Source organism: Grampus griseus (assembly GCF_964374135.1).
Source record: "Grampus griseus genome assembly, chromosome: 2".
NCBI lineage: Eukaryota > Metazoa > Chordata > Mammalia > Artiodactyla > Delphinidae > Grampus > Grampus griseus.
The window spans coordinates 45,829,333-45,842,377 of NC_139018.1; the positions used below are offsets into that span (position 1 = coordinate 45,829,333).

The window sequence follows — 13,045 nt, forward strand, 5'->3', positions numbered from 1 at the left end:
GGCGGGCGCGCAGCTGACGCCACCGCCCAGCGACCTGGGTCGGGACCGCGCCGGGCGTGGGCGGGCCGGCGCAGGCGCAGTGTGGGAGCACGCCGAGCGCGGGAAGCTCCATGCACCCGTGCTGCTCCTCCACCGGTGCTGCTCCTTGTCGCCTTTCCTCAGTCGCGGAGCTTCGGTGAGTGCTCCCTCCCGCTGCCCGCGTGCGTGCGGCCCAACGAAGAGAAGCGTGTCCTCTTCCCGGCTTAGTGTCGGACAGACCCATCCCTATTCCCTGTTTGTGCCCCTCGGGTGGGGGAAAAGGGGCTGCCGAGGGCGTGTCCCGCAGGAGACTAACCTCCCTTCTTCCTGTTCAGCCCCCGGCTTTCCTGTCCTTTAAAATAATACTGACTTTTATAAAACATTTTCAGATAGGTAAAGGAAAAAATGCCTGCTACAAAGAAGCCGATGAGATATGGGCACACAGAGGGACACACAGATGTCTGTTTTGATGATTCTGGGAGGTAAGGTACTTTGAGAAACAAAAAGAACGTTTCAGGTGTGAATGTTAGAAGTTATTCTTGTATGTCATGTAAGCAGTTCTGCCTAAAATTACTCATTCAGATAGAAATAAGGTTGATATCTAAAACGGCACATAAATGTTCTTAGATTTACTGTTTAATTCGGACCAGCATGGCAGTTTTAGTATATCAAGAAAGCCAACGAGTGTGAAATCTTACTTCCAGAGGAGTTGGAATGATATGAGCTTTCCCCCACATTTCCCCTTTGTTCACTTCCTTTCTGCATCTCACATTATCAGTTATTTTGTCAGAACGGTAGCTGCCTGCTTGTCAAATTTAGTGGCCCATTCTAACTTTTTGGTATTTTATCCTCCCTTGCCTTTTGTGATGCTCTTTTCTTTTTAAAATTGTTTTTAACTTTCTGACAGCTTTTTTTTCTAATTTATTTCCTCTGCTTGATTCCTAAATGATGATATTTTCTCAGGGTTATTCTAGTCCCTGTTAGAGGGGTATAATCAATAAACAATCTGTGCAAGGAATATAAAAGAGTTTTATTTGAGCCAAACTGAGGACTATAGCCCAGGAGACACAGATTAAAGAAGCATTTGAATTGTATTCTGTCGGACTACAAAATGGGGGAGGCTTATAACAGCACAGACTGCAAAATTACATGTTGTTTGTGAGAATTATAATTGGAGTTGCAAGAAGTAAGGGTGCTTGTTAAGTAAGGATTAGGGTCCAATATGGTTGCCTAGTTATAAGGGGAGACCTTGAGACCATAAGGTTGCAGTTGGCAGCTGCTCTCAGATATTGTTTTGAGAACAGCTGGTGGTATCCTTGAGTATGATACAGTTAAGAAAATTCAAGTTCTTAGTAATGTAGGAACGTGTCTAAAACCATATCCACAATGGCCACCCAGCTCCATTATTGAATGCTTGAACTGTAGTTACTCCTTTTTGATTTTTTTTTTTTTTTTTTTTTTTTTTTTTTTGCGGTACGTGGGCCTCTCACTGTTGTGGCCTCTCCCGTTGCGGAGCTCCGGACGCACAGGCTCAGCGGCCATGGCTCACGGGCCCAGCCGCTCCGCGGCATGTGGGATCTTCCTGGACCGGGGCACGGACCCGTGTCCCCTGCATCGGCAGGCGGACTCTCAACCACTGCGCCACCAGGGAAGCCCTGTGGTTACTTTTATTCCTACAGTAAATGACAAAACATTGTAGGAAGAATGTTCAGACTACTCCAAAAGCCCTTCAAAGGACTTCTTAACTCTAATTCTTCCATATGTTTCTCATTAATTCCGCTATTATTTCATTGCAATTTCCCACTGGCGTCTCCAGCTGGCACCTGTAACATCTCCCTCGGTGCACCTAGCTGATACACCAAATAGCCAGTAGTGACGGGGATATGAAATGCTCCTCCCATCACCACTGGAGACGGAAAGAAATTGCTCTTTCTAGCGGCTCTTGTCTGACTCCAGTTTTTTATCAGTTAACACCTATTGTCCTTGAAAGGAGGTGTTATGTTACATCAGGAAAGGGTTGGAAAGGGAGAGATGGGTTATCACTGGTTGTCTTTCAGATTTACCTACATGTTGAGGTGAGAACACTATTCATTGCACATGTTATACTACCAAACAAGATCATGACAGAAGCTGGAAGTGCAAAGAAGTCTGTCAAACTCACCAATTTTGATTCAACTAATACTAATGTGTTTTTAAGTGAAAAATCAGGACGAATGCCAAACCAGCTGGATGCATAAATCAGGAATGTCCTGGGCAAACTGAGACTTATAGTCCTCTTATTTATTTCTTATAGAACCGAGACCAAGGTCCTTACTCTGGCCTTAAGGTCATCTTAAATAGGATGACCCCAATCTACTTTTTTTCCCCTCAATTTCCTGGCCTGCCTGCTCCATGTAAACTCCCCTATGCTTTACTAACTTCATATTTTGGTTCATGTAGTTTTGTCTGTTTGGAACTGTCCTTTTTACCAATCTCAGCATATCCAGTCCTACCTGTCCTTTAATTTCCCAATGTAAATACTTTTCTTATGAACCCTTCTGATTTTCCAAGTGGGAATTAATTTTTGTCTTCTGAACATCCATAGTTTTTTATATGGCTTCTCTTTGCCATTTACCTTTTTAAAATTATTATTTATTTATTTAGGCTGCACCAGGTCTTCACACAGGACCTTTGTTGTGGCATGTGGGCTCTTAGTTGCAGCCTGCAGGTTTCTTAGTTGTGGCCTGTGGGTTTCTTAGTTGCAGCATGCGAACTCTTTAGTTGCGGCATGCATGCGGGATCTAGTTCCCTGACCAGGGATTGAACCTGGGGCCCCTGCATTGGGAGCACGGAGTCTTACCCAGTGGACCATCAGGGAAGTCTCACCATTTACCTTTTTTTTTTTTTTTTTTTTTTGTGGTACGCGGGCCTCTCCCGTTTTAGAGCACAGGCTCTGGACGCGCAGGCTCAGCAGCCATGGCTCACGGTCCCAGCCGCTCCGCGGCATGTAGGATCCTTCTGGACTGGGGCACAAACCCGTGTCCCCTGCATCGGCAGGCGGACTCTCAACCACTGCGCCACCAGGGAAGCCCCCCCTTTTTTTTTTTAAATGTGAAAATCTCGTTTTGGGTGTGTGTGTGTATGTGTGCTTTCTTATGACATTAGCTTATTTTCTTTTTTTTTACATCTTTATTGGAGTATAATTGCTTTACAATGGTGTGTTAGTTTCTGCTTTATAACAAAGTGAATCAGTTATACATATACATATGTTCCCATAGCTCTTCCCTCTTGCGTCTCCCTCCCTCCCACCTTTTTTTTTTTTTTTTTTTAAGTACCAATGTTTTATTTGGGTGATGCAAATACAGAGCATTGAGAGTGAGAAAAGGGACTCGACTCAGGAAAAATGGGAGGCAATGCCAGGTGATAGATTGAGTCTGCTTCATGACAAGCCTGGAAGAGGCACAGAAGGTGTGTCCACTGGCTACTTGGGAGGTCTCCCCACTGGGAGAAATGGTGTCTTGCACCAGTTCAGGGAAGGGAGGGAAGAAGAGGGAATTTATCGTCCTGGATTTCTCCCATCTCCCATTAGTTAAATATTACCCCAGGAGCACTAACTCTTCCACATTCCTGGGTTGCTAGTGGGTACTTGAGGTGCCAGATCCCATGTCCAGTGGGGGCATTCCATCCAAGTCTGCAAATGATGGGAGGAGGCAAACTCTGGGCATGAGGCTGGTGAGTGCCGGAGAGAATCTGATTTTGTACATAAGATGTGTTCACAACAGTCCAATACTGTTTTTCTTTTACCAGAAGAGAGAATCTGACATAATGATCAAAGACCTTTCCCAAAGTCACATGGCTAGTAAGTGGTAAATTCAGGATTTGAACATAGTCTGTCTCTGGAAACTGTCAAAGACCAAGATAAGGAACTTGGATTTTATGTAGCAGGCAAAGGAGAGTGGCTAAAGGGTTTCAAGCTGGGAGTGACATAAGATAAAGACCTTTTTATAAAGCTCCCAATCTCTACTTTGCTCCATCTTCCCATGTGGCTGAACTTGGCACAAAAGTAGGTGGCCCCAGAGATGTGAGGACACCCAAGACAGTTTTTGAGGAGCCCCGACTAGGTCCAGAGCTCATATGGGCTTCCACACTGTCTCATAATCTTTCTGTCTTCATCAAAGCCTACACCTACCAAAGAGACTAGCTGGTCAGAGGCAGGCAGGATCTGAGCAGAGAAGCCAAAATGAGGGGAAGAGCAGATTGACCTAAAGACCAGAAGCAGGAGGACCAGCCAGCCGTACGTCCACTGTCAGCCGGTGGGTCTGGGGATGTTGGCACCCGCATACGAGTCCTTTGGTGTTGCCTGAGATGGTCAGATCTCATGAATTGTCGGCCGCACTGGTCACATTTACGTCGTCGGTATTTGCTGTGTATCCGAGTATGTCTTCTAAGTTCGTTGGAACGGAAGAAGGGCCAAGTGCAGTCTTCTCACATGCATTTATAGGGCCTTTCACCTGTGTGTTTGCGTTGGTGACTCACGAGGTGGGAGTGCTCAGTATAAGCTTTTTCACAGTTCTCATAGTCGCAGCGGTAAGGCCTTGAAACTGGGGGTCTTCTCCTGGGAGCCCTTTCTTGGGCCCCGGAGTACTGCTCTGCTCTCTGTGGAGCAGGTAAGGGCTGCTTAGGTAGGAAGGGGTCTTCCTGGGAGACTGGCTGTCTCACAAGAGAGCCCTGGGATTCCAAAGCCAGCAATAATGGGGATCCAGCTGGGGGCATCGCAAAGTTGTGCGGTTTCTAGGAGGCAACATCTGATCCAAAGAGGGGAGCATTGCCGGGGCCTCAGTGGAAGGCATGGTTGGATCCAATAATGTTTTAGGTGTTAAAGGGCCTCTGTTAAGAAGTTACTGTTGGGAGGCCAGAATAAGGCATTGTTCACATTCTGATGTGGGACATCATTGGGATTCCACTGGCAGGTGAGAACTGGCGGCCCATTGGGGGGCATCCTTAGATTCCCACCAAAGGTCGGGGCCACCCCTGGAATACTGGGCTCTCCTAAAGGCATCACCTGGGGCCCCTTGAATATCATCATTCCTGGCTGGGCAGGAGACATTTCCTGAGTGTAAATCATCTGGGAAGGAGTGAAAGTCACTTGAGGGCAGTAGCTCACACCGTAGTCAGGCAGCGACGTACTGAAGTGTGGCCCCATTTCACTGGCATTCTGCCTGGGTGCCTCAGCAGAGACCAAGGGGATCCTCTCCGGCTCTGTGCACTGAGGAGCATGTTGAATGCCTGATGGGCCATGATTCCAAGAGGTGTGCACTCCACTGCTTCTGGAAGATGAAGACACGTCCAAGATGGACGTTGACTTCTCAGTATCCTGAGTGGGAATGCTGTGGGCAGGTCTCTGAACTGGTGCAGAGCCACATGCCACTGGCTTAGGCCCTTGGCTCCCTGCTCCATCTTAACCTGGGATCAGTTGCACATCGAGACTCCACCATTTACCATTTTATTTTTGTGTTTTATTTGCTTTTGTATGTGCCCAGAGAGGACACATACCGAATGAAGAAAAGCACTCAGAAAACAATTTGGGAGTTGACAGATAGCCATTTGAATAATCGCCTTTGGATAATTGAGCTCTTCCATTCATCCATTTATTCATTCAACATTTATCAAAGCTTCTATTTGTTAGAGACTACTTTGTGCTAGAGACACAATGGTAAGCAAAGTAGACCTGGTCCCTGTTGTTACAGAGATTACATTCATTTTTCTTACATTGTTACAAATGTATAAGGAATTTTATGCCAAGGAGAAACTGTAGGAAGCATAAATTTACCTTTCATTTTACAGAATAGGAGGTTAACAGTCCTTGTTATTGAGGTTTATGTATGTAAAATGAGGAAACATATTGGCTAATACCTTGATTTTATTAGAAAACAGATAAAGTAGCATTCCAAAAAAATTAATAAGCCTAAAACGGGGTGACTTTTTAACGAGTGTGTTTCCTTCACAGTTGTATTGTAACTTGTGGAAGTGATGGTGATGTGAGGATTTGGGAAGACTTGGATGATGATGATCCTAAGTCCATTAATGTTGGAGAAAAAGCATATTCATGTGCTTTGAAGGTATTAAAACAATTACAGCAACTGATATGAAGTGTTACTGCCATGTGATGTTTTATACATGGATGAAAAATACTTTTATAGAAGTTTTGAATATAGATAAACGTTTTCATTTCTCTTATGAAATAATAATATTTAAAAATGTGTAATAATGCCATAATTTGCCCAAAACTTTTACAGGTAAAATCTGAATGGTTTATTAAAGGTGATTAATGGATAGTAATGATGAGCCAATTAAAATATATGCAGGAAATTATACTTTATCTTTTAAGAGATTTAAATGTATCTTTTTTTTTCTTTGAAGGAAAACTCAGTGCAGTTTCAAATTTTTAGCTCACTAATTCAGATAATGAGGAATTGTACTGGAAAAAAGGACTGTTTCATTAACTTTTTCAAGATATATACTTATTTCACATTTCTAATGTTTTATGTAAAGTAAATATAAGAATGAGATGTACTTGGAGAATGGAGGTATGTTTTCAGAAGGACTTTGCAAACTAACTATCTAACCTTTTTATTTGTGATGAATTTTAAGTTGAGTGTATTGTATTTGGATAGGAAAAAAAAATCTTTCTACATAATTCATATTTTTTTCAAACCCAGACTCATTAAGGTAGATGAGATGGTCTTTAGATACTTTAGATGCTTTTTAAAAAATGGTCATATATAATGGAAAATGCATTCCTAGGAGAAAAAATATAAATGACTAATGTACATTAAATATGAGCTAAATCTCACTAATAAGTAAAGAAATGCAAATTAAACAATTGGATTTTTTTTCCTGTAAGATTGACAAGGATGAAAAATATTCCTGATCCCAGTAATAGTGAGGGCTTGGAGAAGTATTTATAAAGGAAAAACAACTGTTTTCCTGTGTTTCTCCTTTACTCTCACACTACCATGCTCACAACACTTCTGACACCAGATATATGGGTTTTTCCCCATATCAATAAGTTCTTTGCAATACTGGGTGTCCTACAATTCAGTTCAATTTTGACATTAACTGGAGTTAGCTCAGACCTCACAGGTTAAGGTCTCAGTCCCACAAGACTATCCCCCACTTCAGACACCAGTCGCGAGTATTAGGTCCCCAGATGACCTACAACTTCTGTTCAGCTTGGCTGCAAATGGGGATTTCCATGACCCCCTCCTTGGATAAGATCATTTGCTAGAACAGCTCACAGAAATCAGGGAAATAAGTTTACCAGTTTATTACATAATAAAGAATACAGATGAACAGCCAGATGAAGAGAACATGGGGTGAGGTCTGGAGAATGGAGATGTGGAGTTGGGGTGCACCACCAACCTGGAAGCTCCTTGAACCCCATGTTATTGGGATTTTTATGGAGACTCATCACATGGGCATGACTGATTATTAACTTCATTTCCAGCCCCTCTCCCCTTCCTGGATGATAGGGGTGTGGGACTGAAAGTTCCAAGCTTCTGATCATGACTTGATCTTTCTGGTGACCAGCCACCATCCTGAAGCTATCCAGGAGCCCACCAAGACGCACCTCATTAGAACAAAAGACATTCCTATCACCCAGAAAGTTCCAAGGGATTTGGGAGCTTTGTGTCAGGAATCAGTCAAAGACCAAAGTTTGGAACAAAAGATGCTCCTGGTGCTCTTATCAGTTAGGACAGTTCAAGGGTTTTAGGAACTCTGTGCCAGGAACTGAGGGTAGAGACCAATATATATTTTCTGTTTCACAGTATTTTCACACAACAGTTGCTGGAAGTATAACTGATGAACTTTTTTTGGAATAAATTGATAATGGTGTATCACAGTTAGAATGCACACAGTCATTTCTGGCTATTTACCGTAAGGAAGTACACACATTCATTTCTGTGGACAAGAATATTAGTAAAACCATTGTTTATAATAGCAAAAGAAACAATTGAAGTGTCCCTGAATAGAGAATACATTTTATAAATTTTGGTAGTCATATAATGTAATACTATGCAGCCACTAAAAAAAATGCGAGAGTGCTGTATACCTTCATTTGGAAAGATGTTTACAATTAATTGAAAAAATGAAAAATAGAGTTTCATAACAGTCTGTTATAGAATAGTCTTATGTTTGTTAAAATAAAGGATTTAAGTACACAAATATTTGTAATTTGTATATCTATAGAATAAAGTTAAAAAGACTTAACCCCAACAAGTTAATGGAAATTGCTTCACAAGAGTAGGAAAACTCACTGTCTGCTCAGGACAGTTTCGTGGTTTTTTTCCTACAATAAGTATGTACTGCTTTTGTATATGAAAAAGACTTTAAAGAAGAAAAAAATGAAAGTGGACTTATGGTAGTTTCCTAGGGCTACGGTAACAGGTACCTGGGCTTAGGATTTAGACATGTCTTTTAGGGGCCACTATTCAACTGACTACAAGGCTCATATTCAGTGCTAAAATGTTTGGCTTTAGGAATGGAGTTTATAATTCTTCAATGAAATGATGTTACCAAATAGCCATGCAAAGTTGACAATTTCATTTAAAGCATAATTGCTTATAAATACGTAAATACATACTTTATGGATTCAGTGCTATAGGGAAGTACAATTAGGTGCTTTATTTGAGGACAAAGCAGAAAAAAAATCACCCTCCAAAATAGTGAAACTGGGATATATCAACATATTTGTAGGTAGTAATAGTTAACACTTGCATAGTATTTTACGTTGTCTTTAACAAAGGTAAGGAAAGGTATGTGGAATGATCTCCATTTTATTCTTGGGAAAATCAAAGCTCAGAGGAAAGTCAAATGACATAGTTAGGAACACAGTGGGCCCAAGTCATCCTGTGCTGGGTTCCATTCCTCCCTATCCACCAGGGAGAAGAATAGTCTGACCAGATCCGGACCACAGCTCTGATCCTTTGCATGGTTTCTTTTTTTTAAATTTTTACTAGTTGACACCGTATACTGGTAGTGATTTGGTTTCCCAGTAGATTTGTTTGAAAATGACTTCAAAGCAAGGCCTTTATTCAGATCTCCCAGGTGAGTTACTGCTGTTATATACTTTAACATTTTCACATGAATAGAGGGCTAGTTAAAGTTTTGTTAAAGAATTACCAAGATTATTTACTAGAGCTAACTGAGGATGTTTAGTCAGTATTCTACTAAGAAATCTGTCTGTGAAGTAAAGCACAGCCAAGGTTGCAAAATTTCTGTACATGCACACAAGTAAATAGTTGGTGTTTCTGCAGTTTTGCCAAAGAACACTTAGCAGTATCAGTGTTGTGTTGAGTTGGTTATAGCATATTGTTGATTCTCTTCTGGTTTTCACATTTAAATTATTGTTAGCTTAACTTCAACATTATGAATTTAGTTTATTATGGATTTAATTATATACAGTAGTTGCAATGTAGGCATAAACAGTATTTTTCACCAGTTTTCCAGTAATTGAACTTGAAGGTGTTTATCACAGTTCAAATTTGAATCATCTGAACTGTTATTTGAACAAAGGTACACATTTCCCCAAATGTTGCTATATAGTAACATGTCATTGTATTACCAGGTTCTTTTCCCATTAGAATGGGAGCAGATGCTGTAGATAAGCTAAGGGTCCTAAGTGCGCAAATACGGCTGAGACCTATTGCTATAGGGTAAAGTATGTTCATTAACAAACTTGAGTAGTTTGTTTCTTTTGGTAGTTATTTAACATAAATTAATAAATTGACCATATGATACATCGAATTGTGTATGAGGTTGGTAGACTATGATTTAGTGCATCAGGACTTAATTCCTCCTGGGTAAGTAATAAAATTAAGGTGGTAGGGCAGATCCCTGACCTTGTATGATTCTTAGCTAAAAGCTGTGCAAAACAACAGTGTTTGCAGATCATTTTCGGATCCTAAAACTTTCTATTTAGTGTTTTTAAAACACTAAATAAACACTGCGCTTCCACTGCAGGGGGCACAGGTTCGATCCCTGGTTGAGGAACTAAGATTCCGCACGCCCTGCAGTGCGGCCAAAAAAAAAAAAAACAGGAGCCGTGGATTTATGGATTCGCATTTAGACTTTACCCTACTCTGAAAACACATCTAATGATTGTTTTCTGGAAACACAGGGCAATACTAATTGTGTCCATTGTGCTCTTCCCTCATTGAGATTAGCTATGTTTTCTTGTTCTGAGTCTCCTTCTTATGACATTTGGGAATCCACAAAAACACTATTTAAATATTTTTCTTGCCAGAAGTACAAGAGAAATCAGAGGCTAAAAGTTTGGCTGATGAAGAGGGAATTAAATTTTCTAAAGGCAGCAAGTAAATTTTTCTTGCTAATAGCCATTTCAGAAAAATTATATATTGATTATTTTTCTCTTGACATGAACTACATTTATAAGTTTTTTTTGTTTGTTTTTTACCGGATTTTTAACTATGGAGAGACTCCCAATTAATTAACTAATTTTTGCCGATGTTTCTTTCATTTTTCTTTTAGAATGGGAAATTGGTCACTGCAGTATCTAACAATACTGTTCAAGTGCACACGTTTCCTGAAGGAGTTCCAGATGGTATATTGACTCGCTTCACCACAAATGCAAACCATGTGATCTTTAATGGGGATGGTGCAAAAATTGCTGCTGGATCTAGGTAAGGCTCTTTGATATCAGAAAATGAAATAATATTAGAACAAAATGGCCTCATTCATTGGATTCAGGGTAACATTTTCAGGACTCTGTACCGTCTTTGTTGTTGTTATTTAATTATTATATTCAAGTCTTCTTTCTGGTAAAGGTTTTTGATGACAAACTTGTGCTTCTTTGTGAATTGAGGTATATTGCTTTGCCGACAGCCTGCTCAGTAAATGCTGGAAAAGACTGGGGAAAGATGATAGTTGGATACAAAATTTTAAAAATTATTTTTGGTACAACCTAGACTGTACAATCAGGATTTTTGTTGTTTTTCTTGTTGCTTATTTGTCATAGGAAAAAAATGTAATTGATGAATTGCTGAGTTGGAGTAAAAGGCATAATGCTTTTAAAAATGGTTGTGGCTGTAATTAGATTAGCAAATAATAGAAGCTTAAGATCTAACTAAGGAAGCCACTTTCTAAAAGTATTTATATTTTAACATGAGAAATCTTGAGTTATGTTTTTAGCATCTTTATAGACCAAAACTAAAAGGTAATATGGGTGCCAAATTTCACATGTTGCTATAAAGAAATTATGGCATTTACTCATTACTTTGAAATATTTGGGTCATAGCTTTTGAGAGTCTTTTGTATTGACATTTATTGATGTACGTTACACTTGTTCTTAGTGATTTTCTAGTCAAAGTTGTGGATGTGGCGGATTGCAGCCAACAGAAAACATTTCGAGGACATGATGCCCCTGTTTTAAGTCTTTCCTTTGACCCTAAGGACATCTTTCTGGTAATCATTTTTTTCCCTCTCTTTTTGCATTTTTTGCGAATCTGTTTAAAACTGTGAAAGAATTAGCAGAAAGTTTCACACAATTGTTAAAAGCCTCTTTAATTTATCAGTTGAACCAGTCTCCATATAGTATTATGGCTGTAACTATAGAGAAATCTATTGTTTTATTCTGCAGGCATCAGCTAGTTGTGATGGATCTGTCAAGGTGTGGCAAATTTCAGATCAGGTAAGCTCATCAATTTGAATTTAAAGCTTTTTGCCTACTTCCATCATATATTGGACGTTACATAATGTATTATTGGACCAAATTAATAATTCTTCATAGTTTGTTTCTTTTGAGTAGCATTAAATACCGGTTTTGTGATCAACTTCCCCAACAATCTAAGCAAAAGTAAATATGTTGACGACTAATTGATTCTGTATCTAATCATAAAGGGAAATTCAATCATTATATATTTATAAGCTAACTACCATATGTTGGTCCCCAGATGTTGGGGATACGAAAGTAAGGCATGGGCCACACTTGATTTGGAGAGTCACATAACTTACTCTGATCCAGCCTGGTAATAGCTTTAAAGGAGGTATGGAGAAAATGCTTTCTGGATTGGCAGAGGGAACAATGAATTCTTCCTGAGGCAATCAGAGAAGGCTTGGCATTTCTAGGAATGATGTAGCTGATGAGGAAAACATCCCTCACAGATATGCTTCAGCTCATAGCCACAGTTTCTTCCCTCACTTTTGAACTATTTAAAAGGATTGACTTTGACACCTTAACATTTCGTAGTAGATCTCTCAAGTTTATTTTCATAGTTACTTTAAGATTTTAATGTATTGGGGTTTTTTTTGTTTGTGTACGTTTATTCGGTGAGTATACTGTTTGCTTATTCTACATAGGAAATACTCCTATTTGAGTTAATTATTTAAGACTTGTGCTCTTTATAACTGTGAAAAACATAAAGTAACTTAGGTAAATCAAATATTATAATTAGGTTAAAGTGAATTAAGTTGCTTTTTTCCGAGCTATCTATCAGTTTGAAGAAACCACTTATTAAATGTACTCAGTGCTGCATATCTTTTTTGGAAGAATTTTCATAAGGGGAAATAAATTTTCTTTTTTTTCTTTTGGCATTTTATTTTTCATTTTTATTTATTTAAAAAGATTATTTTTCAGTCACAAGACTTACATTTTCTTTTTTTTCCTAAATCAGACATGTGCTATCAGTTGGCCACTGCTGCAAAAATGCAATGATGTGATAAATGCAAAATCAATCTGCAGACTTGCTTGGCAGCCAAAAAGTGGGAAGGTGAGTGACTCTTATTTTGTTTTTTGTTTTGTTTTGTTTTTAAAATATTTATTTATTTACTTCTTTGGTTGTGCTGGGTCTTAGTTGCAGCACACAGGCTCCTTAGTTGTGGCATGCGAACTCTTCAGTTGTGGCATGCATGTGGGATCTAGTTCCCTGACCAGGGATGGAACCTGGGCCCCCTGCATTGGGAGCACAGAGGCTTAACCACTGCACCACCGGGGAAGTTCCTTATTTTGTTTTAATTATATGTTCCAGTC

At 39.8% G+C, this 13,045-nt stretch overlaps 1 protein-coding gene and 1 pseudogene across 2 annotated transcripts in view; one reads left to right on the forward strand and one right to left on the reverse strand.

Annotated features, from left to right (window-relative positions):
• Positions 1 to 91: 91 nt before the first annotated feature.
• WDHD1 (WD repeat and HMG-box DNA binding protein 1) overlaps positions 92 to 13,045 on the forward strand; it is a gene marked incomplete at its 3' end in the record, with an annotated part of 55,892 nt that continues 42,938 nt past the window's right edge. The window contains exons 1-7 of the mRNA XM_082647066.1: positions 92 to 175; positions 408 to 500; positions 6,005 to 6,116; positions 10,549 to 10,700; positions 11,370 to 11,481; positions 11,657 to 11,707; positions 12,690 to 12,785. Coding sequence (XP_082503192.1) covers positions 424 to 500; positions 6,005 to 6,116; positions 10,549 to 10,700; positions 11,370 to 11,481; positions 11,657 to 11,707; positions 12,690 to 12,785 — 600 coding nt within the window. The 5' untranslated portion in view covers positions 92 to 175; positions 408 to 423. The remainder of the gene's footprint in view (positions 176 to 407; positions 501 to 6,004; positions 6,117 to 10,548; positions 10,701 to 11,369; positions 11,482 to 11,656; positions 11,708 to 12,689; positions 12,786 to 13,045) is intronic.
• On the reverse strand, positions 4,260 to 5,834 carry LOC309818485 (Krueppel-like factor 17; annotated as a pseudogene). The gene is made up of 2 exons: positions 5,828 to 5,834; positions 4,260 to 5,403 (listed from the first exon to the last, which is right to left on the reverse strand). The product of its transcript is annotated as a Krueppel-like factor 17 (transcript).